The sequence below is a fragment of the Plecotus auritus genome (genome assembly GCF_963455305.1).
Source record: "Plecotus auritus genome assembly, chromosome: 4".
Lineage (NCBI taxonomy): Eukaryota > Metazoa > Chordata > Mammalia > Chiroptera > Vespertilionidae > Plecotus > Plecotus auritus.
In genome coordinates, this window is record NC_137775.1 from 137,229,564 (window position 1) to 137,255,583 (window position 26,020).

A 26,020-nucleotide genomic window follows, 5' to 3' on the forward strand; every position below is an offset into this window, starting at 1 on the left:
TTTGTTCTCCTTTTTACTTACTTTCACTCTGTCTTTTACTTTTTTGTTCTTTTTTTATCTGCCTTCCCTTTTGTAATATATAGACAAGTATATTTTTCCAATATTCTAAGAAAATGTTCAAACATCAGCTAAGTTGGAAGAATTTTACAATAAACACTGACCTATCTACTACTTGTATTCCAGATTTTGCTCTATTTGCTTTATCACATATCTATCCATCTCTGCATCTCTTTCTCAATCTTACTTTTGATGCATTTCAAAGTAATTTGTAGACATCAGTGTACTTCCACCTAAATATTTAAATATGCATAGCAGTAATTAGAGTTCAATATTTGTTTATAGTTTGTTTCCCTTATAATATTTATGATGAAATATACAAATCTTAAGTGTACATTTGCTGAGTTTTGTCAGATGCATACACTTGTGTAACTGAGATTCGCAGCAAGATGCAGAACGCTGCCGTCACTCCGTATGTTTTCTCTTCATAGCCTTGGCAAGGCTTTTCTCTCAGCAAAATGGCTTTGAGGTTCATCGTGTTGTTGTATTTATCTGTAGTTCATTAGTTTGTTTCTTTCTATTGTTGAGTAATATTCTAGAAGATAATCATAGAATAGTTCTTATTTTATACATACAGAATTTTAAGTTCCTTGATTTCAAAGATGAGTGAACATAGTATTTTATATTTCTTGTTTTAAATAGCAAGCAAATTGTTTTATCAGATACATTTGACTTTTTTCTGTCCTTTAAAAGGAAAATATCTCCTGACATAGAAATCAAATGACAAGAATAATTGCCTATATTTCAATGTTGATTTTAATATTTTAATAATGAACATGGAGTAAACTTTGGTTTGCTTTTAAGGAAAAAAGTTTTTTTCAACAGATTTGGAACAAGTGCATGTATTAATCTATTTTTATATGGCCCTTTTTTAGTTGCTGCTTTTAATTTGTCTTTAGGTACAGGTATTGTTTATTTATAGGCAATAGTCCAGTAGTTACTGTATTTGTAAGTTTTTTTCTCCATTCCTCTCAGGGTCAAGAAAAAAAACCTGGGCTCTTTTTCTCTCTGCATTCCCCCACAGCAGCTTGCAGGGTCAAGAAAAAAAACCTGGGCTCTTTTTCTCTCTGCATTCCCCCACAGCAGCTTGCAGAGAATTTAGGGATTGCTCATTCCTCTTCAACTGCTCTTCCCCAGCTTTCTGGTATCCCTGGGGAGATTGTGTTCCAGGTTGTTCAGTTCATCATGTCAGCAGTTACCTGCAGAAGTCTCTCACTCATTCCTAGCCCTTTAGTGGTAAAGGTCTTTTAATCAAAAGCGGAGGCAGTGTAGTGTAAAAGTTGTCTCTGGAGTTGAACAGCACTGACACTTGTAGCAGTGTGACCTTGGGCTCCTCAGCCCAGGTTCATTCATGAAGTGGGGATAGTAACAGTGCCTCACTGGATCACTAAAGGATCAAGTGAGATGACTGTAAAGTTCTTAGTGTAGTGCCTGATAGATCCAAGAGTTCAATAAATGCGCGTGATTATGAGTAGACGTGATATAATACACACTAAGTACTTTGGGAGTTAGACTGCATTAATGTTTGTTAACGGGGCAATGAGTGATGGAAGAGACAGCCAGTGGGGAAGGAAGACAGGACCTGCCAGATGGGCTAATAAGACCTGAGCCTTGTATTTATTTCACCCTCTGCAGCAAGACAGTTTGGGAAAGAATAGTTTTAAAATGCAGAACATAGCCTCAAAGGAGGCAGGGCGTAGCAGTTGAAACCAGCAAGTCCTGACCACTGTGCATTTGACTTGAGCTCTTTGTTCCTTGCAAGGATGGAGACCTGTCCTCGCTATCCTGGCTCTGGTCTCTCCCCCATGATTTTGGCTGTTGAGCCTTGATGCACACAACTCCTCCACTAACCCTTGTGGCTCAGCAGCTAGCAGTCACTGTGCTCCTGCTTAGTTCTGGCTCCTGGTTCTCAGCTTACTCCTTCGTTTCCGTGCTGCTGGCACCAGTTCGGCCACTCACCTTGGCCTTGACCCAGGACTCCCTCCAGCTTAGCAGGAATGTGTGGTACCTTGTTGGAGATATTTAAATCCTAGCAATACCATAAATCCCTCGACATTACTAGTAAACTTGCAAAGCAAATATGATTCTGTAGTGATGGACCTGGGTCCCATGTCCCTAGGTCTTTTCTAATATTGGAGGTTTTTCTATCCTCTGGACATAGGAACTTGAATCTAGATTACTATGCATTGGCTTTCATAAACATTGGGAGCTCACCTTTCAAATTCTTAGGAGACATACAAATAAATGGTTATGAATCTGCCGGAGGGTGGGTTCAGAGTCATTCAGTTTTATTGAGAACTTAGGAATAATGACAATAATAGCTAACACTTAATCAGTGCTTGCCACGTGTCACCCACGACTCAAAGCACTTTACATTATTAACTCATTTGATCTTCATAACATCTTTATAAGATGATTATTAATCTCCTAGTAGTTTGAGATTAATAGCCCTTTACAGATGAAGAAACTGAAGGACAGCAAGATTAAGTCATCTGCCCAAGGTCACCCAGCGAGTAAGTGTTAGAGCCATGATTCAAAATCAGGCAATCCTCAGAATGGCTCCGATGTTAGGTAACGTGAGAGAAAGGAAGAACTGTAAGCTGAGGTTACTTATGCCATAAGCCCCGTGTGGCATCAGATGTTATAATGTCCTGCTTCAAACCTGGGCTTCCCAGTCCGGCCTGGGCTCCAGCCTTCTCTTTGTCACCTGCTGGATGTGTGCTTTGGGCAGGTTATCCCAGCTTGCTAAACTTCACTTTTCTTCACACACAGGAACTCACTACATTCTTGTGACACTTAAGTGAGATAATCACAGCTCAGGGCACATGTTAAAAAAAGCAGCTGCTTTTGTGATAGACCTAGAAGGCCCTCTGTGCTGTGTGTTGTTAAGAGTGGTTCAGTCCATGGGAGGGCTGCCTAAGGATAAAAGGATTAGTTACCTTTTTTGTTATGAAAATTTTAAATATAAAAATTAGAATAGTATAATGAATCCACATGTTGCATCTTTAGCATATAGTAGCATTTTACTAATCTTGTTATCTTTCTACTTTTATCCTGGAATATCTCACATATTCTATCTCGTATCATTTTATCCATAAATACTTTAGTACCTTATCTCTAATAAGTAAGGACTTAAAAAATTCACAATGCCATTATCATGAACCTTATAGAATTTAAAATCTCCCATATCACCCAATAGTCAATCTGTTTATATTTCTCCTATTGTCACCCAGTTGTCTGTTTTACAGTTTTGTTCCCATCAATATCAAAACAAGTTTTATAGATTGCATTTGGTGTCTGTCTCATAAGCTATACCCCCCAGCCCTCCTTGTTATAGGACTGATTTGCTTTAGAAACCAGGCAGGTCTCCATTGCCCTGTAGAATTTTTCATACTCTGCATTTGGCAGCTAACACAATGTTCAGTGCTGTGAAGCCATATTGGAGTTTGAGACAAAAAGAAAAATCAGTGATACTGGTTGTCTTTATTTAAAACTGTGATATTGGATGCATCATGGGACTTTTGGCATTCATTTAAGTTTTTGTGTTAAAGTATTTATCTCCATTACTGTGTGTGTGTTTTTTTGGCACTCTTGAATTTTGCACCTGAGGCGAGCGCCTCACTCCCCTCCTGCTAGTCCTTGCCATGAGTTAGTTGTTTATTTCTCTGTTTTGTAAACTGGGGATTAGGGCCAGATTCTAGGCTTTGCTACTCCAAGCATGGGTGCTTGTCCAGCAGCATAGGTTGTTCCTGCGGCTTCTTAGAAGTATAGAATCTCAGGCCCCACCCCAGACCTGCTGAGTCAGAATCTGCTTCAGCCAAAGCCCCAAGGGATTTGAGTGCACATTGCAATTTGAGGAACACTGCTTGGGAGGCATAATCAGATTCAGGTTTAATTGTTTTGGCCAGAATGCTTCAGAGCATGTGTGGATTTCTTGCTGTGTCATGTCAGGAAGTACACGGGTCTGGTTGTCCTGCTTTGGGCGATGTTGAGATTGAGCTGTGCATTCAGATGGGGTCAGCCTCATCCCCATACTAGAAAGTTAAGAGGGGAGCTCACTAGAGTAACACAATAAAGAGGAGAAGCAACTGCGTGTATGGATTTGAATGTGGACTTTACACTTACCAGCTTACCAGCTGCGCACCCCTGTGTGTCAGTTCTTTGTCCGTAAACAGCAGTACCCACCTCACTGGGTGGTCATGCAGGTTTCCTCATGGGCCTGGCACACAGAAAGTGCTCTGTCAGAAGTAGCACTTCTCTTTCTCTTCTTTTGGCTTTTCCCTCCTTATCAGAGAAAGTGTCCTAACAAAGGTGTCATTTGCATCAGGCCTTAAGGAGCGAGTAGGACAGTGTTCTCGGTGATGTTAATGACCTGAACATAGGCAGGAAATGGAAAGGCATAGTATATCTCAGAGATTGGCAAAGAATTTGACTTCACTATAGAGTTGCATTTAAAAAAAAATGTTTTTATTGATTTCAGAAAGAGGAAGGGAAAGAGATATAGGAAAGACTGATGAGATATAGGTCAGCTGCCTCCTGCAGGCCCCCTACTGGGTATCAAACCCACAACCTGGGCATGTATGTGCCCTGATTGCAAATGGAACCAATGACCTCCTCATTCATGGGACGTTGCTCATCCAACTGAGCCACTGGCCTGGCATAGAGTTGCTTTTTTTTTTAAAATATAAAGTCTAAAAGTTGAGAGGGTATCTGTAATTTATATATGAGGTAAGAAAGGCCAGAACCAGAGTGGTGGCATTAGAAGTAGGAAAAATAAAAGGGCAAGTATGAGGTTGTCATGGTGTGAATGATACCTGAATGTGGGCACTATATATAGGCAGATACACTTCTGTTGGGCTTGGGTTTTGCTACTTATTGGCTATGTGACCTTAACAAATTACTTAACTTAACCTTGGTAGTGGGGATGATGGGATCTGTTTAGCAGGTTGGTTATAAAGATTGAGTGAGGTGATGCATGTTAGGTGCCTGATACTGGGCCTGGCTCATAGCTACATCTCAGTAAATGCTAGCCCTTAGTATTACTACATGACTGGATGTTTCGGTCAAGGAGAGGAAGGTAGGAAAATCACTTTTTGGCTTCAGGACCAGGATAATTGGCTAACGAGGAAAATTGCCAGGAGAACTGGTTTAAGGAGATGGTAGTATATTCCCTTTCAGAAATGTTGAGTTTGAGATCCTGACAGGATACCCAAGGGGAAATGTTAGATTCCAGGGGGAAATTATGCATGCACTTACAATAACCATTAAAGTGGGGGTGGGGGCGGGGTGTGGGGAGAGATTGACTAGACCTGTTTTTTGTGTTGTTTTGTTTTGTTTTTGGTACAGATCATGATTTCAATAATGTCTTGTGCTTCATTTGTCTGTATCTCTGGGATTTGGGGCAAAGCAGATGTTTTACTTGATGTCGGAGAAGCCCCTGGCTTGGCAGTCAGGGGTCCGGGCCTGGCTGGTTCAGCTGCAGCAGAGGGTAGCCAGAGCTTCTCCCCCTCGTGGCGTCTCTTCATTTCAGATTTTGTTGCAATTTTAAGAAAACAGTTTGTTTTACTTTTTAGCTGTTTCAAGGTTTGTGTGTGTGTCTCTCTCTGTGCGCAAGTAGATGCTGAAATTTGGGGTATTAATAGGTGCTATTTAAAGAAGCTCATTTATGGGCAATTAAATAATATGCCTATCAACCCAGATTTGATTGGGAATCAGGGAACCTTTTTTTTTTTTTTTTTAAGTGCAATGTAATTTCATTATATTCCCTTTTCTTTCAGCTCTTTTGGCAGTTTATTTAGAAACAGATTTTTCTTTTTAAAAAATAAATCTGTATTATTTATTTTGTTTCTTCCTCATGTTTATTGGTGTTTGGGGGCAGGGGACTGAGATGGAAGGGCAGGAGATATATTTAAGCTATAGTTTGTTTTGTTGATGTTACAATTTTAGTGATATTTAAATCAGTGGTTTAGCTGCTCCCAGCACTGCAGATAGAATAATCATAGCTGATGCTAAAACTGACCCCTCTCCAGGTAATAATTGACATCTCAAATATGTCATGCCGTGGAACAGCACAAATACTGACAATATAATTTGAGTTTATAGATCAGAAGTTGTCCAGATCTACCCTGTATCCTGGAGCCCAAAGTAAATACCACCTTATGCACACTGTTTATACAGAATAACTTGTTGGGTGGGAGACAGCTTGTCTTCTTGAATAGCTGTCATAATCTATAGATTCGAGTATCTTGTGTATAATTGACACTCAACATGTATATGTTTGTAGTTGTGTATGCAAATGTATAATGGTCAATAAAACAGAAAGAACTAGTGTTTTGATTGCCTCGTAAAGTTAATGTTATACAGTAAGTAGAAGAAAAGTATCTGGCATAGAATGTTTAAATTGAGGTGTTAAGTGAGAATGAACAAATGGGAAAAAGATCAGGAAGTAGAAGAAGTAAATGAACCATAAAAGAATGTCACTAGAATACTTAGGAGAATTATGTCTGGGTAGAAATCATTGGAAAAATGGCTGGTGGTAGCAGCTCAAAGAACGATGCTCTTTAGTGGCAGCAAAAGTCTTACCCGAAGGAGTTGCAGACTGGACTCGAGCATTAATGTAGCAGCCAGTTTGAGACAGTCCATGGAACTCCGCCAACTCACTTGGCTCCTGTGAATATTAGGATGTTGGAGTAGGATAGAAACTGATATTTTGTGGCAAGCTAAGGCTAGAATAAGAGGGCAAAGATAGAATAATTACATGTTCTAAGAGGAGGAAAAGAGCAAGATGTGGCCCTGGCTATTGTGGCTCAGTTGGTTGAACACTGTCCTGTGCACTGAAAAGTTGCTGATTTGATTCCTGGTCAGGGCTGATGCCCCGGTTGTGGGCTGGATTCCCGGTAGGGGCCATACAGGAGGCAACTGATTGATGTTTCAGTCTCACATTGATGCTTCTCTCTCTCCCTTTCCCTTCCTCTCTCTCTAAATATCAATAAAAAATATATTTTTTAAAGAGTGAGATATGAAGATATAGGCCTTTCCACTTCCATTTTTCTCAGTAGAATGGGGGGATAACCTACAGAATCCATTTCCATCTTTTTGGTTGAGGAAAAGTTCTGTGGAATAGACCAAAATGATTAGCCGAGTTATGTGAGAGAACCCCTCAGGAGATGCCATTTTTCATTAAGTAATTTCCTATCCTGAATTGGAGAGGGAGCAAATTGTTGTGGAGAAAACCCAAGAAGTTAGGAGGTACTTGAAATCCCTACAAGCAGTGCATATAGGTACATTGAAGTGCATATAGGTACAGGGTGGAGCAAAAGTAAATTTACAGTTCCTTCCCCTCCCTCCCTCCATCTTTCCCTCCCTCCCTTCCTTCCTTTCTTCCTTTGTAATCCAGCAAATTCAGTCTTGGGAAAATGCTCTTGCTTGCTTTATATTATTATTGTTAAAAATACTGATTTTTGCATTGCCAAATATACCACCAAACTAAAGAAATCCATTCGGAGGTACTTTTAACCTCAAAATTCCTGAACACAAGTGTAGTTACTTAATACTGGTCCAGATGAAAGCAGTGCCACACACTCATCCTTTGCATTTGATGGTAGACATTGTTAACTTTCTTTTTATTTTGCTAAACTTTTGTCATCAGCAACAGAGATGATGGAGTTTTAAGGCCAGTGATGGCCTGTGGGTTTCCTATGTTCTCCCTTCTTTTATGCACTCTAAAGGTATTGAAATGAAGACAGTCACCACTTACTGTATGGTAATCAATAGGATTTCTTCCTGACCCTTTATACTTTCATGACATTAGGGAAGTTCTTTATCTCATTGTGCTCAGGACAGATAAGAAGATATAAATTCTTAAGTAGCAGGTGACATGATGGGGAGTCCTGGAGAACAAGAAGAAACACTATCATCCTTTGGTTGGTGGAAAGATCAGACCGGGAGGCCCTAAAATCCTTGTAAAATTCATTAACATTTTTACTGCTGTCTTAGAGTTTCTGACCTCTCACACTGCGTATTTTCTCCTATCTGAGGGAACAATCTTTAGGTGCAGAAGGTCAGGCGTTCTTCCTTAGCATTGTCATTTCCCCCTTTGTACACGTCTTTCTCTTGGGCAGATGTGGTCAGCATTTTCCCATGGATGCAGAGCCTTACTGCCAAATCATCATCTGTGCGGGTGGGGAGTGGGTGTATGGGAAGTAGGGGGTGATGTGTAGTTTGAAAAAGCTCTCCCCCTCTGCACACAAGAGCACCCCTTCTCCAAGGTTCATTTTCATCCTTGCTTCCATTTCTATCCCATTCCCGATGTTACATGGCAACCAGTGGGCATCGCCCCTGGCAATGTAATGATTAATTATCCTGGGAAGCTTGGATAAGTGGAAGTAGTTGCTATAAACATCGAAACTTGAAATATGTTTTGTGTGAAGCAAAAACTATTTGCATACACCAAGGGAAAAGCGGATGGTAGAAATTGTACGACTTGCCTCTGGACTGTAGCGGGAAATACTGGTTTTAAGGAAAGAGGATGGATCAATGTGATTTTTCTCTCTGTGTAAAGTTGCTATTGAAATAACAACTTATCTTGCAGTTCTAAAGTAATAAATAAAACATTTATGGCTTAGAATAAATCGAGAGCGTCTCATTTCCTGTGGAAGCAGGCATGGTCGTGTGCTTTAAAGCCTCAGGCTGAGTGACATCAGCATGCTTTTTTCATTTTATAATCCAGAAGCTTCTAATTCCTCAAAAAGCAAACCCGCATTTGAGGACGGAGCAGGGCTTTGGGGACCCTTTCTGATATGACTACATCTTGTAGCACCTCTTTAAATTCTGTTTAACCGCAGTTCACCCTGGAGACAGCATGGTGCAGTGCAAAGAGGAAAGAACATGGGCTTGGAATTTATATACAATACTCTTTTTTTTGGTAACAGGGTCTTTAGCTCACATTCAGATTCTTGACCCATTAGCAATCTGGGATTTCTCCGATGACCAGACTCAGCCACTGGAACATTTCTTGTGGTTCCTCGCTTAGCCTTTTTAGAGGATTCTAGTTCCATTACCCTCTCCCCAAACACTCACACACACAGTCACATAACACCCTTGGGTCATCTTGCTTTAGTAACACGCCGGGGACTGTTGTTTTTAATCTCCTGTGCTCAGCACAGTGATTCTTCCTCTTGCCTTTGGTGGTAATCACACTGAAGGACCACCCCAGTTGATCCCTTGGTTCAAGCTTGCCAAATACTAGTACTCACACAAAGAATAACCTCAGTTTTCCCCAAAGGACAAAGCCAGCCTTTCTGAGCACAGTGCATCAGTCTCTCCTGTTCAAACATTTACCACGTATTGATTAAACGGGTATTTATTGAGTCCCTTCTATCTGTGAGCCTGTGCTATAGAAGAGGAAGTGGTGAATTAGCCAGTCCACGACTTCAAGACACTTACACGCGGAAGAGAGCTAAGACAATCAATTTTATGTGTGGTGGGGTAAGGGTGTGGGTGGTATGTGTTTGGCCTTCTATTTCTTAAAGATGGAGGAATAAAATGGTCAGTCCTTAGAGGGGTAAATCATTGTGTCTTTTAGGAACAGCAAAACATGCAGTTTGTCGAGAGTAGAGGCAGCATCAAGGGGAAGATGGGAGATTAGGAAAATGTGCTTAACCTTTTCCTCTGTTCCACTGCATTTTTCCTTTGGCTTTCAGATGAGGTGCCATGTCAGTTTACTTGGGCTTCAGTTGGTGTTTTCTGACAGCTGTCCCAATGTCCAGCGAATCTCTTTTTGCTGCTTCTACTGCTCACCCTTCTCGTACAACCTTATCCACTCTCATCCCTCCTCTTACCATGTATATCTTTAGTCAAGATGGCAGACTGCGCTTCCAGATGTGTGTTTCCAGCTGTCTCCTGGACACCTCCACCTGAAGTCTGCTCGCTATCTCAGGTCAGCAGATCCAGAGCTAAACTCAGCTGCTTCCTCCTGGACCTGTGCCTACCTCCTTCTGCATTTCATCTCTGTGAAGAGCACCACCTTCGGTCAGATGGGTCAAGGCAGAAACTCGGGCACTGTCTTTGATCCCTTCCTTTCCTGTAATTTCCACAAGCCAGCCCTTACGTTTACCTCCTAAATATCTGCTGAATCTGTCCTCTTCACGCTGTGCCTGCTGCCAGGCTCCAGGTTCCAGTCATCATCGCTGTTATTACCGACCTGCAATTCTGGAAGAGCCCTCCCTAGATAGCCTTCCTTTGACCAGCGTCATGTTCACACTGCAACCAGAATGATCCCTCGGGAATGTAAAGCTAGTTACATCAGTTCTCTTCTTAAAACCTTCCAATGGCTTCTTATGGCCCTTAGGATTAAATCCAAATTCTTTAAGTAGTTTAAAAGGCCCCTGACTCCTCAAACCTCTTCTCTCACTGCCCCTCCCAGGGCATGCTGCCTCCAGCTGCCCCACACTGCCTTCAGGGTCCCATATTAGTCCTGTTCTAGCACTTGCGGGCTTTTCACTTGTTGCTTCCTTTGCCCAGATTTAAATTCCTTCCTATTTTTGCCTGGTTACTTTTGATTTCTCCCCTGGATCTCAACTTCAGTGTCACTTCCTCAAGACTAGGTTAGCTACCCTATATAATGTGTCCCTTTTATGGAGCAGATAGAAGTCAAATCACATGATGATTGCCCATTGAGTTGTCCTTCTTCATTCTAAACAGTAAACTGTATGGAGATGGGGAATGTTGGGCTTATTTACCAGTATATCCCAGATGCCTAGCGTAGTGTCTGGCATATTATTTATCAAGAACATGCCTTTTTCAATACCGCTGATTTTTATCAAAAGCTGTTCTTTGTCACTAGGTCCAGAGTTTCTTCAGGATAGGACCAAACTGTGTTTATTGTACTATACCTGGCACTTTGTGTTAAACGAGTTTGCTTCACCAATTATTTGGGTCAGCTTTATGCACCAGAGCTTATACAAATATTAAATAATGTATATCTAAAAGTTAGATAAGACTAGAAGTAATGTGATTAAATTAGTAAGTGTCCTATAAAATATACATCCAAATGATCATTGCCCATCTAGTATTGTCTGACATTATGAAGAAAATGCACTGAAGCATTTGTATCAGAGTCAGGTTGGCATGGGCTTGGATTTCAGCTCTGCCACTTAGTAACACTGTGCTCTTGGGCAAGTCACTTTCCTTCTCCGGGCCTCAACTTCCTCATCTGTTAAAATGAGAATATGATGCCTGCAGTGCGAGGTTGTTACGGAGATTCAAGGTTTATGAAACCGTCTGCTGTGGGACCCAGTACATGGTAGTTGCTCTGTGAATTTTAACTTTCTTTCTCTTTTATTCCAACAATGCTGCTGTTACGGAAACAGTTTTGGAATTTCTTTTTTGAAATAGTTTTCAGAGCTTGCTACAGACCACCAGGATTATCTCAGTGGGAGAAATCTTTTTTTCTTTGAGAATATGTTTGATTTTTAGAAACAGCTTGGTTCACAGAGGAAGGTCAAGGTGGTTAACACTATTTTTGATATTTAATAAAAGTATGATTTAATGAGGTTTTCTTCTGTAGTATCTAAATTGATACATATTCTGGGTTTCTCACAGATAGGACTGAGCATATTCCATTTGACACATTAAAATTCAGGAAATTAACTATCAGAAAAGTCTTTTGATTTTGACAGCACTCTGATAAAATAAGCAGTGTTGGTAAGCTCAAGAGAGACATCGTTAGTAATATTCTTAATTACAAGTTAACCATCAAAATTTTACTTCTAGTGAAAAAGAATTGAGGAAAATATGATCCAAGGTGCTAGCCCATATTCTTGTCCATATTTGGGACTATTCTCTAGCCAGCTAGGTCCACAGGAGTCAGTGTGGCAGAAATACCGTGAGGAAGATTGTCTCTGCTGTGATCCAGTGGAGCCAGAACCTTCAGAGTCCTGTCCCTAGGAAAAGGGAGGAGCCGGCTGGGGAAAGGACAGGAACATAGAGACAGGCATTCTCTGCTTTTATAGAAGCAGAGAGGACTTGTACAGCGTAATCCTCAGAATATGTTTGTAGGATCAGAGATTGGAGGCACATGTTAATCCCTGTACTAGAAAAGGCATTAAAGCAGATAGGAGGAGGAGCAGTCGGCCAGGTTGGAAACGGTATTCTCAGGGTAGAGGGGAAGCTGGATTGGGGATTCCAGTCCAGGGGGATCTGGTCACAATGCTCAGGTTAGCACACGGAACCTAGTTGTATTCTGTGATGCATGGTTGCTGAGGGCTCAGTATTTTACCTTGTCCTATTTAAAAAAAGGGTAATATGCAAATTAACCATCACTCCATCACAACGATGGTTGCGCCCAGTCCTCTCAGCCCTACCTGAGTCCCCCAGTCTTGGAGAGCGGGCAGTGTGAGCTACCTGGCAGAATGCTTGCTTCATCAACGCGGCAATGAGGCAAGTGTTCCACCCCGGCTGCGGATGGGCCTCTGGGCCACGGAGAGCCTCTGGGCAGTGGGCGCAGAGTGGCCAGGCCCCGCAGAGAGCTACTGGCACACTGATTCATGCGCAGGGCTACAAGTCATTGTATAAAAGATTATGAATGTGAGGGATCAAGTTAATTATAAAGGGTTGTGGACATGTTAATTACTTTAAAATGTGTTACTAGTTTGTACCCTGAATTTTCCTCATCGTGTGTATGTGTACACATATGTATATATATATGTACCTGTATTTATTGATGTTAGAATAATTCACTAAGGGCTGTGATAGAGAGGGATGAGGGTTTGGGAGAGGACTGCATGTATATCAGTGGATCTTGGGTGAGGGCAGAGAGGAAGCTTGTACAGCTAACTCCCTTTGCCACCGGGTGGTTGTGGAGCAGTGTCACTCAGGCAAGTGGGGACTGAGCCTGGCAATAACAGTGCCTATGAGCGAGACTTCACAAGGGACTGGTGCTCATAGGTCTTGGTTAGACAGCGTGCACTTTGAGGTGTCATTGTGGTTTTAAGGACACACGGATCTGAAGTTAGATGGGCAGCACTGATGCCTCCCCTTGGCTAGTGTTTCCTGATTGGAGCTGAATGCTCTCTGAAACCTGACACTGGCTCTGCAGCCGGGCTATGGGAGAAACGTCATTGGGCAGCCTTTGACTGCACCTGTGGCAAAAAGCAAGTGGTGGTTTATTTTAATTTATTTTAGTTCAAACTTAAATACCAAAATTATATTTGAATTACTGTAAAAATGCAAAATTTGAGAACTCTGATGTTACAAAAAAGGTCTAAAAAGAGAATTTAAGTGAAATACCCATTTCTCTTAATTCTTTTTATAAATTATTTATTGGTCATCCTTTCTGGGTACTTGTTTTCTTAACTTCAACCTAATTAAGAACAGATATTTAGCAGGGCCAGCAACATGTTTTAGAGATGTCTCTTACAAGAAAGCTCTGGAGCCCTGTGGGCAAGCAGTCATTTTATTTATTTATTTATTTATTTTTAAAATACTCACCTGAGGATATGTTTTATTTTTGTTTGTTTTTTAAATTAATTTTAGAGGAAGAGGAGGAAAGGAAGAGAGAGAGAAGAGAGAAAGGAGAGAGAGAGAGAGAGAGGAAGAGGAAGAGAAAGACTGATGTGAGGGAGAAACATCAATTGGTTGCCTCCTATACCCATCTTGACCAGAATAGAACCTCAACCTTTTTTTTTTCTTAATTTATCTTTATCATTGAAAGTATTACAGATGTTGTCCTCTTTTCCCCTCCATTGATCCCCTCCACCCCACTCCTACCCCCTCCCCACATTATAGTTTGTCCATGGACTATGCATATATGTATATAAGTTCTTTGCTTAATCTCTTCCCACCCCCCACTCTGAAATACGTCAGTCTTTTGCATGCTTCAATGTCTATAAGTGAGATCCTGTGATATCAATGTCTATAAGTGAGATCATGTGATATTTGTCTTTCTCTGACAATATTCTCCAGGTCCCTCCATGCTGTTTTAAAGGGTGAGAGATCCTTCTTTTTTTACTGCTGCATAGTATTCCATGTGTAAATGCACCACAACTTTTTTTCCACTTATCTACTGATGGGCTCTTGGGCTGGTTCCAGATCTTTGCTATTGTAAATTGCGATGCTGTGAACATAGGTACATATATTCTTTCTGTTTGTGTTTCTGGCTTCTTAGGATATATCCCTAGAAGTGGAATCACTGGGTCAAATGGCAGTTCCATTTTTAATTTCTTGAGGAAATTCCACATTGTTTTTCATAGTGGTTGTACCAGTCTGCATTCCCACCAGCAGTGTACTAGGTTTCTCTTTTCTCCACATCCTCACCAGCACTTATTGTTTGTTGATTTATTGATGGTAGCCATTCCGACAAGTGCGAGGTGATACCTCATTGTCATTTTAATTTTCATCTCTCTGATAGTGATGTTGAGCCTTTTCTTTTATATGTCTCTTGGCCATCGCAACCTTTTTGTAAAAAATATATATTTTTATTGATTTCAGAGAGTAAGAGGGGGAGAGAGAGAGAAACATCAATGATGAGAGAGAATCATTGATTGGCCGCCTCCTGCAAGCCCCCCACTGGGGATGGAGCCCACAACTTAGTCATGTGCCCTTCACTGGAATCGAACCTGGGACCTTTCAGTTCACAGGCCAACACTCTATCCACTAAGCCAAACGGGCTAGGGCAGTGGTTGGCAAACTCATTAGTCAACAGAGCGGCAAACTGCGGCTTGCGAACCTCATGTGGCTCGAGAGCCACAGTTTGCTGACCACTGGGCTAGGGCATCTGCGATCTTTTTGATGTAGGGATGATGCTCCAACCAACTGAGCCACCAGTGCAGCAGTCAGCCATTTAAAGTGCTCTTATGATATAAATAACCACATTTTAGAGGCCTTGATGTTAAATAGATGAACATATTTTGATAAATTTTTATTTTTGCAAGCCAAAATTTTGCCTCATGCCGGCAATTTTCCATTTATGATAAGTGAATGTTTGACAGTGTTATAAAAAGAAAAAAAAAAAAGCGAGTTAGATAAAACAGTAGCAGAAGCAACTAAACATCAGATTTATTTCTGGTGAATAACCTAGGATTTCCACTGGGTAAGAAAATGCAGGGTAGGTGCAGTAGTTTTCTATGGCTGCCCTAACAAATTATCACAAAGTTAGTAATTTAACACAACACAATTTATTATCTTAACAGTTCTGTGGGTTAGAATCCAACACAGGTCTCACTGGGCTCAAATCAAGGTGTCCGCAAGAGCTGTTCTCCTTCTGGAGGCTCTAGGGAGGAACCCATTTCCTTGCCCTTCCAGCTTCTAGGAGGTATCCACATCCCTGACTTCCGTCTTCAAAACCAGCAAGGTTTGCCTCTCTGAACATTGTTCCATAATTGGATTTGCTACCCATCACAGCCAGCAAAGTTTCTCTGATTAGTTTAGGTACACATTCACAATCCATAATAACCTGCCCAGCTCCACCCCTAAACTTAATCAGGTCTGTAAGGTAACATATTCTCTGGTTCTGAGGATTACGATGGATGTTTTAGGGAACATTAATCTGCCTGCCTTATACTGAAATAAATAATTAACACAGTGTTTCATTCGGGGAAAGTATTTTTCAGACATGGTCATAATTTGTTATAAGGTCTTTAAGAAACTTTCACTTGGGTATTTTGTAGGGAAGGTTGTACATATTTAAAAAAAAAAACAAGTTTTGTTTGGATTTTGACCTACTTATTAAAGCTAACCTTCACTGTCTTTTGTTTACTTTGATAGTGATAACCTGCTGAGGAGAGCAGCCTGTCAAGAAGCTCAGGTAATGCCATTTGCTGTGGAACAGTTAGACCCACCTTGTCTCCATTGTGCAGAAAACTCGTGCTATTCAGGGCACTTGTGCAATGCCTTGCTTCTGGGAGGTCTGGCTGTTTTTTCCCACTGTCGGGATGAATCAGGCTAAGAGCCAACTCTGAATAGAACCCATCTGGTGAAGAGCAGTTCTAACGCCCACCTCTTTAGACTTGTTTACTTCTGGATTAGTCCTAAGAGCACATGGGAATTAGTTCCCATCTGTAGTTGTCCTTAAGGATGGGACATCCTGAATCATCCCTGATCCGAATAACCTCCAAAAGATATCAGTTCAGAACATGTGTTACTTCAAGTCAAACTTCTTGCAACTGTTGGTTCATATTTTTAAAGCCTTTCTCTTTTAGCCCAACTGATTCATACCATGTGCATTGTTATCCAGCCCATAGAGGGTGCACTTAAATATTCATGCATCTCGCTGTATTAGTTACAGTTGACTTGTGAATCCTTTTAAGTTAAAGGCCATATTTTTGGTCTTCCCTTTCCTCCAAATTTGTACATTCTACCTTGCAGGTGAATTTCCATGACTGAGTTGCCCTTTTGTTATATGTCATTTAAGTTTATGATGTCAGAAATACCAAAAAAGAAACAGGAATTCAAAAAGGTATTATGCTTATAGTAGGAGACATGGGTGGTGAGTGTACTGATTGTTCCTGAAATGTTTTCATGGATGACAGTGACAGTGACAATAGGTACTATTAGTAAACTCCTCTCTTGAGTGGTTATCTAATTGTTCTAAATCTGTATTTCCAGAATTTGATTACTTCTTTGCTTGTTTTATCTCATATGACTCTGGTTGTTTTGGAAATCAAACTTTATATTCAAGTCAAGGTGGTCCCCACCCCAAACTAATTTGCCATTAGCAACTGGAAAGTTCCTTGGGATGTGGAACCTTTTTTCCTCTCTAAGAAAATAGTGGTCATAGGGTCCTCCCTTTGTTAAGGTAGATGCCTCCACCTCTGTTCTGAATTTCATCTCCTCTTACTTTTTCAGAGACTCTGTTCCTTGAGTTGTTTCCTCCCTTCATATATTTTACCTCTTCCCACTGTTCTAATTCTCCACTTCCCAGCACACGTTTAGCTCCTCTATCTGAAGTAAGTGAATTTATTCTTATAGCCTCCTGTAGTTACTTTTCCTGTTTATGTCCTTCCCTTCACAGTCTAAATTCTTGAAAAAATATGATTCTTTTTTATCTCATGAAAACTTAGCCCACTGTAGTCTTACATAAACTCATTTACCAGCTCTAAACCTGAGACTTGAGTTGCAAGTGAGAATTATAGAGACTAGAAACCAGGACAAAGAGGAATAATCTGGAACTATAGATCTGGAGTCGTGTTGGCATGGGAACCTGGTTCGTTATATTCTTTCTGGCCACATTACAGAAATAATATGGATAGAATAAGAACAAATTATAATATTTGGAGATTTGGCAGCAAAATGTTAAGGTCTAATTCAGTAAGAGTGAAAACAGAGTAGAAATTATAATGTACCAGAATTTTTTTTTTAACAAAAAAACAGTATATCTTCCTGCAGTATTCAGAAAAAGTTTATTTTTTTAAAGCAGGAAATGGACAATGGTGAGAAAGGATCGCCAGTGGATTCTCAGGGTGGAGGTGGATTTAGAGACAGCTATTTAATAAAAATCTTATTAACTTTCATTTTTTCCTATATTTACTTTGTACTTCTATAGTTGAATTCTGCTTTCTTGGCCCAGACCTGCTCCCTACCATCTAAGACTTGGAATTTTGCCCTTTGTGGTACTTTCTTCCTCCCATTCTTTTTGTTGATCCTGTCTAACCAGAAGCAATAGCAGTAGCTTCCTTTAGTCCCCAGGCCTACACCTCTGCTTCTTCATTCTGCCTCGTCCTCGATCTGCTCTTTAGAGTTGATAAAGCAGGAAAAGTTTGTGTTTTGGAGTTAAATAGATGTAAATTCTAGGCTACAATTCATTAACAATGTGACTTTGAGTTAATCTTTCTGAAACTTGTTTTTCTAATCTATAAAAATGAGACTATTTAAGACCTCTGAGGTTTCTGAGAACTAAGAATGTGTGAAAGTGGCAAATACGAGGTGCTTAGTAAACATTAATTACATTTCTTTCCCTGTGACAGATGATGCTATTTAGTTATCATACAAAGTAGCAAAGAAGAGGATGCAGATAGCATATTAGGGTTATTTGATATATATAAAGATATGAAGATTAATTAATTAATAACACAAAGATTCTTCATGAATAAGCTTTAGTAATAAGTTGAAGTAGGAAAAGATTATACTCTGAAATCTAAAGACAAGTGGATTAAAATTTCCTTCTGACAGACTGATGTCTTACTCATCTTGGGTTTATAATAAACCTAGTCATATCATATGGAGAAAAGAAAAGTTACTTCTAGTAGATAAAGTAGGGTTTGTTTACTACAATATAAAAGTCAGCTTATTAAATAATGGCACATGTTTGTGCTGTTGTTTATGGTGTTTTTGTGAATATGAAATCATGAGAACATTTTTTTTTCTGCTGGAGTAGATATTATATATTCTGGGAGTAAATTCTTTTGCAACGAAAGAATATATGTGATCACTAACTGAATAAAAGGACATTGACTTACAACTTGTCTTTTTTCCTTTTTAGGTGTTTGGCAATCAGCTCATTCCTCCCAATGCACAAGTGAAGAAGGCAACCGTCTTTCTCAACCCTGCAGCCTGCAAGGGGTGGGTGGCTTGTTACATATTCAGGCTTCATAAAGTGAAAAATCACAGACTATCAGGCAGCTAGTTAGATTGGGGTTGGAAGGACTAAGTTCAATACTCTTCTAGCAATAAGAGATTTATTTGTAATGGAGAAATAATGGTTAATGGGATACAACTGTAAAACTAACTGATGTTTAGAAAACTTGTCTAATCGAAGTTCACTAATCATTCCAGAATTAACCCTTGCAAATAAGTCTTCTCTGCTTAACAGTAGCCCCTTGCGAAAACTCCTGCTGCTGTGATGTAAATTATTAGACCTTCTCTGTTATGAGATGTTCAGAGATGGCCCAAGACTCTGTGGGCTTGCAAGGTCAAACACACTCTTTCCTAAAGGAGTGATCCCTGAGCCAGGTCTTGGAGGTCAGTAGAGGGAGAACACTCAGTATTCTTGACTGAGGACATCTCCATGAGACAGGAGCCCAGAGACAGGAGTAACGAAACATGTCTCTTGCTATGTCACAGCATAGTCAGTGAACTGGTCTGGCGGGCCTGGAAGGGTCATGCGAGGGAGTTGTGGTAATTAAGGTATGAAGAATAATTAGATAATACTTGGATAATAATCGTGTCCATGTTCATTTATTCTAAAAAATGTCCCACACTGGTGTGAGTCGTTGAAAGTGGGGTAGGCTGTGTGTGTAAGGGGGCAAGGGGTTTGAGGGAACTCTTTGTACTTTTTAAAAAAAATTTTGGTTAACATTGGCCAATAACATGTTTTAGGCATACAGTTCTATATCATTTATATATTGCATTATGTGCTCACCACCCAAAGTCTAGTCTCCTCCTATCACCATGTATTTGACCTCCTTTTCCCTTTTCATCCTCCCCCACCTCCTTCCTCTCTGTTATCTGTCAATGAGTTTATTTTTGTTTGTTTGTTTGTTGCTTTCTGTTTTATATCCCACACTAGAGGCCCAGTGCATGAATTCGTGCACCAGTGGGGTCCCTCAGCCTGGCCTGCAGGATTGGGCCGAAACCAGCTCTCCAACATCCCCCGAGGGATCCCGGATAGCAAGAGGGCGCAGGCCAGGCCGAGGGACCCCACTGGTGCACGATTGGGGTGGGGAGGGAAGCAGGAGGTTGGCCAGCTGGAGAGGGACTGCAGGAGGGCTCCAGGGCGTGTCCGGCCTGTCTCACTCAGTCCCAGCTGGACCCCAGCAGCAAGCTGGTCGGAGCATCTGCCCCCTGGTGGTCAGTGCATGTCATAGCGACTAGTCGACCGGTCGACTATCTGCCCCCTGGTGTTCAGTGCATGTAGCGGTGAGTGGCCTTAGCATGTCATTAGCATATTACACTTTGACTGGTTGAATGGCTAACTGGTCGACCCGACACTTAGCATATTAGGCTTTTATTATATAGGATATGAGTGAACTCATATGGTTCTTGTCCTTTAGCATCTGACTTATTTCACTTAGCATGATACTCTTAGGATCTATCTATGTTGTCGAAAATGGCAATATTTCATCTTTTTTTTATGTCTGAGTAGTATTCCATTGTTTGTATGTACCACATCTTCTTTATTTAGTCATCTGTCGTGAGGTTGTTTCCATGTTGTGCTATTAAGAATAATGCTGCAATGAACATATGGGTACATATATCTGTATGAATAAATGTTTTCACATTTTTCAGGAAGGTACCCAAAGAGGGATTGCTGGGTCGTAGGTAGCTCTGTTTTTAATTTTGAGGGACCTCTATACTGTTTTCCATGGTGGCTATATACATTTATATTCTCACCAGCAATGCCTGAGGATTCTTTCTTGCCCACATCCTCTCCAACACTTATTTCTTTGTCTTATTGATGATAACCCTTCTAACAGGTGTGAACTGGTATCTCATTGTGTTTTGATTTACATTTCACTTATAGCTAATGAAGTTGAGCATTTTTTTGTATCTGTTGGCCATCTGTATGTCTTAGGAAAAGTATCTATTCAAGTCCTCTGCCCTTTTTAAAATAGGATTGTTTGTTTTTTTGTTGTTAAGTTATATGAGTTCTTTTTATATTTTGATATTAATATTAGCCCCTTATCAGAGGTATCATTTGGATATTAATAATTAGCCCCTTTCAGTTGGTTGCCTTTTTGTTTTGTCGATGGTTTCTTTTGCTGTGCAGAAGCTTTTTAGTTTGATGTAGTCTCATTCATTTATTTTTGGTTTTACTTCTCATGCCTTTGGTGTCAAGTTCACAGAAACCCCTCTGAGACCACAGTCCATAAGTTTAGTTCCTATGCTTTCTTCTATGTATTTTATTGTTTCAGGTGTTATGTTTAAGTCTTTAACCCATTTGGAGTTAATTTTTATGTATGGTACCTGATAGCAGTGTCTGGTTTTATTGTTTTGCATGTGGCTTTTCAATTCTTCCAACACCATTTATTGAAGAGGCTTTCCTTTCTCCATTGTATGTTTTTGGCTCCTTTGTTGAAAATTAATTGTCCATATATGTGTGGGCTTGTTTCTGGGTTCTCATTTCTGTTCCATTGGTCTGTATGTCTGTTTTTTTGCTAACACCGTACTGTTTTCATTATTGTAGCTTTCTAGTATAGTTTTATACCAGCGAGCATGATACCTCCCATTTTGTTCTTTTTTAAGATTTCTTTGGCTATTTGGGGTCTTTTGTGGTTCCATATGAATTTTAGGATTAGTTGTTCTAATTCTGAGAAAAATGCCATTGGTATTTTAATAGGGATTGAATTGAATCTGTATATTACTTTAGGTAGTAAGGATAGTTTAACAATATTAATCCTTTCAATTTATGAGCAAGGTATATCCTTCCATTTATTTGTATCTTGTTTAATTTCTTTGTCCAATTTCTTATAGTTTTTGGTGTACTGGTCTTTCACCTCTTTGGTTAAATTTAGTTCTAGGTATTTTATACTTCTTAGTGCAATTGTGAATGGGATTGTTTTCTTATTCGTTATTGGTGTGCAGAAATGCAGTAGATTTCAATATATTGATTTTGTGTCCTACAACTTTACTAAAGCTATTAGTTCTAACAGTTTTTTGGGTGGAGTCTTTCAGCTTTTCTATATGTAGTATAATGTCATTTGCAAATAATGAGAGTTTTACTTCTTTCCCTTTTGTATGCCTTTCATTTCTTTGTCTTGTCTGATTGCTGTGGCGTGGACTTCAATGCTATGCTGAATAGAAGTGGTAGAAGTGGTGAGAGTGGGCATCCTTGTCTTGTTCCTGATCTTAGAGGAAAGGCTTTCAGCTTCTGAAATAAGCTTCTCTAGTAATTTCTTGGGACGGAGTGCGGCTTCACAGGTATGAGGACAAGTCATGCCTTCTTTTAATTCAGCAGTTTAAGATATTTACCTACAGATTGTTTAAATTGGCTCCATTGCTCTACCTAATCGAACCCTATTTGCCTGGCATCGTTAAAGCCACTTCCTTCCCCCATAAACACATCAGTCATAATGCCTATGATCATTCTTGTTTAACCACATTACTAAATAATACCAACAGTTGAACAGGTCCTAACACAACACAACGATAACTAAGTGGTCAGTGGTGGTCTGTATCAGAATGCCACAGAACTCTGTGGGCTTCATAGTTGGAAGGGTCAGATCTATAGACTCTTTTCTGCTGTGTGATACTGTGGGAGCTACTTAATTTAAATGCTCAGTTTAGTCATTTGTAAAATGGGAGAATAGCCCATCCTATATAAAATTACCATATATAATAGGTGCCTTTGGATTAAATGAGATGATCCCTTTGAAATGTTTGACTTATTTCCATTTCATAGTAAGCATGAATAAAAGGAATATAAGCTGCTGTTATTGTTGTTATTTACCAGTAGGCTGGGTTCACAACATTCTCTACTTTGCTCTCCCACCCTTCCTGAAAGTCCTTGCACCCTTCCTGCTGCCTACTTGAACTATTCTAGGTCCTATTCCTTTAGAAACCTAGTAAGTTAGCAATTGCTAATTCTGATGAAGGAAAATATATGGCAATATATTTTTGAGCTATAATCAGTTATTTTGAGTTTTTACTTCTAAGAGATATGTACATTTTTTAAAAATGAAAACTATTTTTAGGTCCATTTACATTTTACATATAAATATATTTGCATTTTTAAAGGTAGATTATTGTTTAAAAGTATAACATCTTTCTCTAAGGGTGAGGCTAAGGCAGTGGTAGGCAAACTGCGGCTCGCGAGCCACATGCGGCTCACGAGCTGCGGTTTGCCGCTCTGTTGACTAGTGTGTTTGCCGACCACTGGGCAAGGAAAGGCTTTCTCTCCTAAAGTCACTGTCCCTTTAGCAGGCGAATCCCTGCAAAGCCCTAGGAAGCAGCCACTCTGGAACTCTCCAGCATCTCTTTCAAGCTTTCACCAAAATTGCACTCTTTGTTATCTTGACTCTGCCCTGACACATAATTAATAATTTATTGTGTAGCTATTTCATCATGTAGTACTGGTTTAAAAGTACATAAGAGCTTTAAGAAATTAGTTGACTGTGTGTTTAGCATTAATAAATAATACATTAAGGAGTAATTATTTTTTTGTGCATGTGTGAACTTGGAAATTGCTACAAGTATATAAAGTTTTTATTTCCGGTGCTATCTCACCCTTAATTATATAATAAATAATGCATTTCATACTGGTAGCACCTGTTTTTCTACCTTTTATATGGAACATTAGAAGGAAAAAAATGTCTTCACTTTTATTTCAGAAATTTTCTGTACCTATCTATAGCATCATATAAAAGTGTGAATAAAGTCCAAATTTTCCAGTCTTACTTCTTAAGCCAACATAAAGAGTTTACAGATTTTCTGTATGTGAATATAGCAGATTGAGACTTCTCCAGAGTCTTGCTTCTCAGAGGTAGATCCAATTCACTTCAAGCAGATCTTTTCTCATCAATCTAGTAATAAAAGCATCCCAGGAAGGAGAAATATTTGCATTATCACTGCCTCAGCCTGTTATTGTCGGGTTAAGGCCCAGAAATGGTGAGCTGGGAAGGAGAAACTTCCATTTAGCTTTTCATGTTCATTCTATTAAGCATTCAGAGCAGCAGAAAAGATAGGGGACATTTGTTTAATTTGCTTATTACCTGCTCAGTTAGGCCCTGGGTTTGAGATGTTCTCTTGAATGGTTCTTGTGAACATGTATCCAAGCTTCTCAATTTCCATTTAATTCATAATAGGAAATGTTTTGTGTTCTGTCTGCATTGGTGGTGGTTCTCTTTAGTGTAGTGGATGTTGAGTTTTGGTCTATACATGTTCCTCACTGGCTACCTCTGCATCTCTTTCTAGTATAAAACATTTTCAAGAAAGTCAAAGCATGCATCTCTGGTTAAAAAAAAAATTATTATTATTTTTTTTAAGAGAGCTGAGTAATGTGGATGTAAAAGTTAAATGTTTGGCTAGTTGACTGTTTTGAAAGTACTAATCAGTTAACCTGTCTTTTACCCAAACATTTCTCCAGGGATTTTATTCAACTTTGAGACTGTGCCATTGGGGACTTTCTGCAACTTCTACATCATTTGATTCCTAGGCGTTTTCGAATCCTGACGTGACTTGGACAAGAGTCACCATTGGAATGATGTGTTACTTTTAAAATACACAGACTCTTCTAAGGGCTTTGTAACTGTTTCTCTTGTTAAAGACATCACAATCATGTCATTTCCTTTTCCTCAGAATTTACAGGCCTGCATTTTTGGGATGGGTTTATTCATTCATTTGTTTATTAACTCATTAGATACTTATTAAATAAGTTCTACCTGTGCCAGACATACTCTTGAAGACTAGGGAATTCAGGGACGCATAAGATTTGATGTCTGTTTGTGCAAGGCTTCAAGTCTAGTCCTGAAGATTGTCTTGCAATTCACTAGTCATCATTTGCTGTGAAAGTTCCCAAGACAGGTGTGTACATAGTGCTGGTTAACATACAGAAGGGCATGATGGTGCCTGGAAGTTTGTGGCAAGCTGCTGATTATCCTGTAGTTAGATAATTTCTAACTTTTCCCTATCCCAGCAGAAATTTGGCCCTCATGGAAAAAAATTTTGCTCTTTCTTCAGGGATTTTACTGCAGGTTTAAGACTTAAGAAATGGATGTAGTATTTGGAATTGTTACAAATGATGTGCTTCTTCAAACCCAAAGGTTGTATCCACTGGGTTAGAATTAAGCAATATTCTGTTTGGTTCGCTCTGTTCCCTTGGGGCATATGAAAAATGTTACAGTAAATACATTCTCTTCCTTCCACCAGTGGAATATAAATAAGCTCCTTGAGGATTTAATACATTATACTTAGGTTACAAGTATTTTTATCTGCTTTGTCATGTGGTATCTCCAGCTCCTACACCTGTCTAGCGCATAGTAGGTACTCAATAAATACTTGTTGAATGAATCAAACATTGCTTCCTGAGTGGAGCCATATCCCATGTACATTCTTCTCTAGAGCAGGGTTGTGGGACCTTTTTTTCTACCAAGGGCCATTTGGATATTTATAACATCATTTATGGGCCATACAAAATTATCAACTTAAAAATTAGCCTATTATATTTGGTCAAACATTTAATTAACTAACCTCTAATGCCTTGGCAGAGCCAGACCAAATGGCTCATGGGCCAGACATTTCCCACCCCTGCTCTAGAGGAACGACCATAAACAAGCATCCCAAATGGATAAGAGCTTATTGTATTAGACAACAGTAAACTCCTGAGGCCCCTGAGTGAGAGGGTCTATGTTTCTATCCGTAGAAACTTATTTGAACAATGAGTCTTCACTAGTCTGTTTCTTGTACATTAGAGAAGGTGGTTTGGCTTTCTGTTCATCCTCTTGAGAGCTCATGATAAAATTTTTGTATTTTTTCCTTTGTCTACAGCAAAGCAAGGACTCTGTTTGAAAAAAATGCTGCCCCAATTTTGCACTTATCTGGCATGGATGTGACAGTCGTTAAGGTGAGACTGCCCCAGAGTGTCGACTTGATCCCAGCTCCTACTCCTTGTAACATAGCCTCTTCTCCTGACTTATTTGCAGAAATCACTTACCACTTAAGAGCAGAGCAATCAATGTTGTGTACTTGTTCTGATAATTAAGGCAATCTTGTCTTTGTAAAGCATTATCAGCTTTTCATCTTCAGAAAAGGATTAGATGGAGGCATAAGCTTGATTTTCTTTCATGTGAAGATAGGACGTGGAATTATTGTCTCTTAGAAGATGAAAATAGTGTGTTTTTTCCAAAAAAAAAAACAAAAAAAAAAACCCTTGCAAATCTGAGTAATTAATTTAATTTTTTGCTAGTTCCACAGACAGGTAAACATTTTTTCTCTGATGAGGAATTATCTCTGGTGAGGAATTTAAATGGTGAAGCTTCAGAATTTGCAAGATTTAGATAAGAAAAACAGGTGACAAAAATAAGTTTGAGGGAAT

General features: G+C 39.7%; 1 protein-coding gene across 3 annotated transcripts in view; it reads left to right on the top strand.

Moving 5' to 3' along the window:
• Positions 1-26,020, top strand: part of AGK (acylglycerol kinase) — a 78,994-nt gene that overhangs the window by 15,769 nt on the left and 37,205 nt on the right. For all 3 annotated transcript variants that reach the window (XM_080664461.1, XM_080664462.1, XM_080664463.1), the window contains 3 exons: positions 15,820-15,859; positions 18,533-18,612; positions 25,474-25,549. In XM_080664461.1, the coding sequence (XP_080520587.1) occupies positions 15,820-15,859; positions 18,533-18,612; positions 25,474-25,549 (196 nt within the window). The remainder of the gene's footprint in view (positions 1-15,819; positions 15,860-18,532; positions 18,613-25,473; positions 25,550-26,020) is intronic.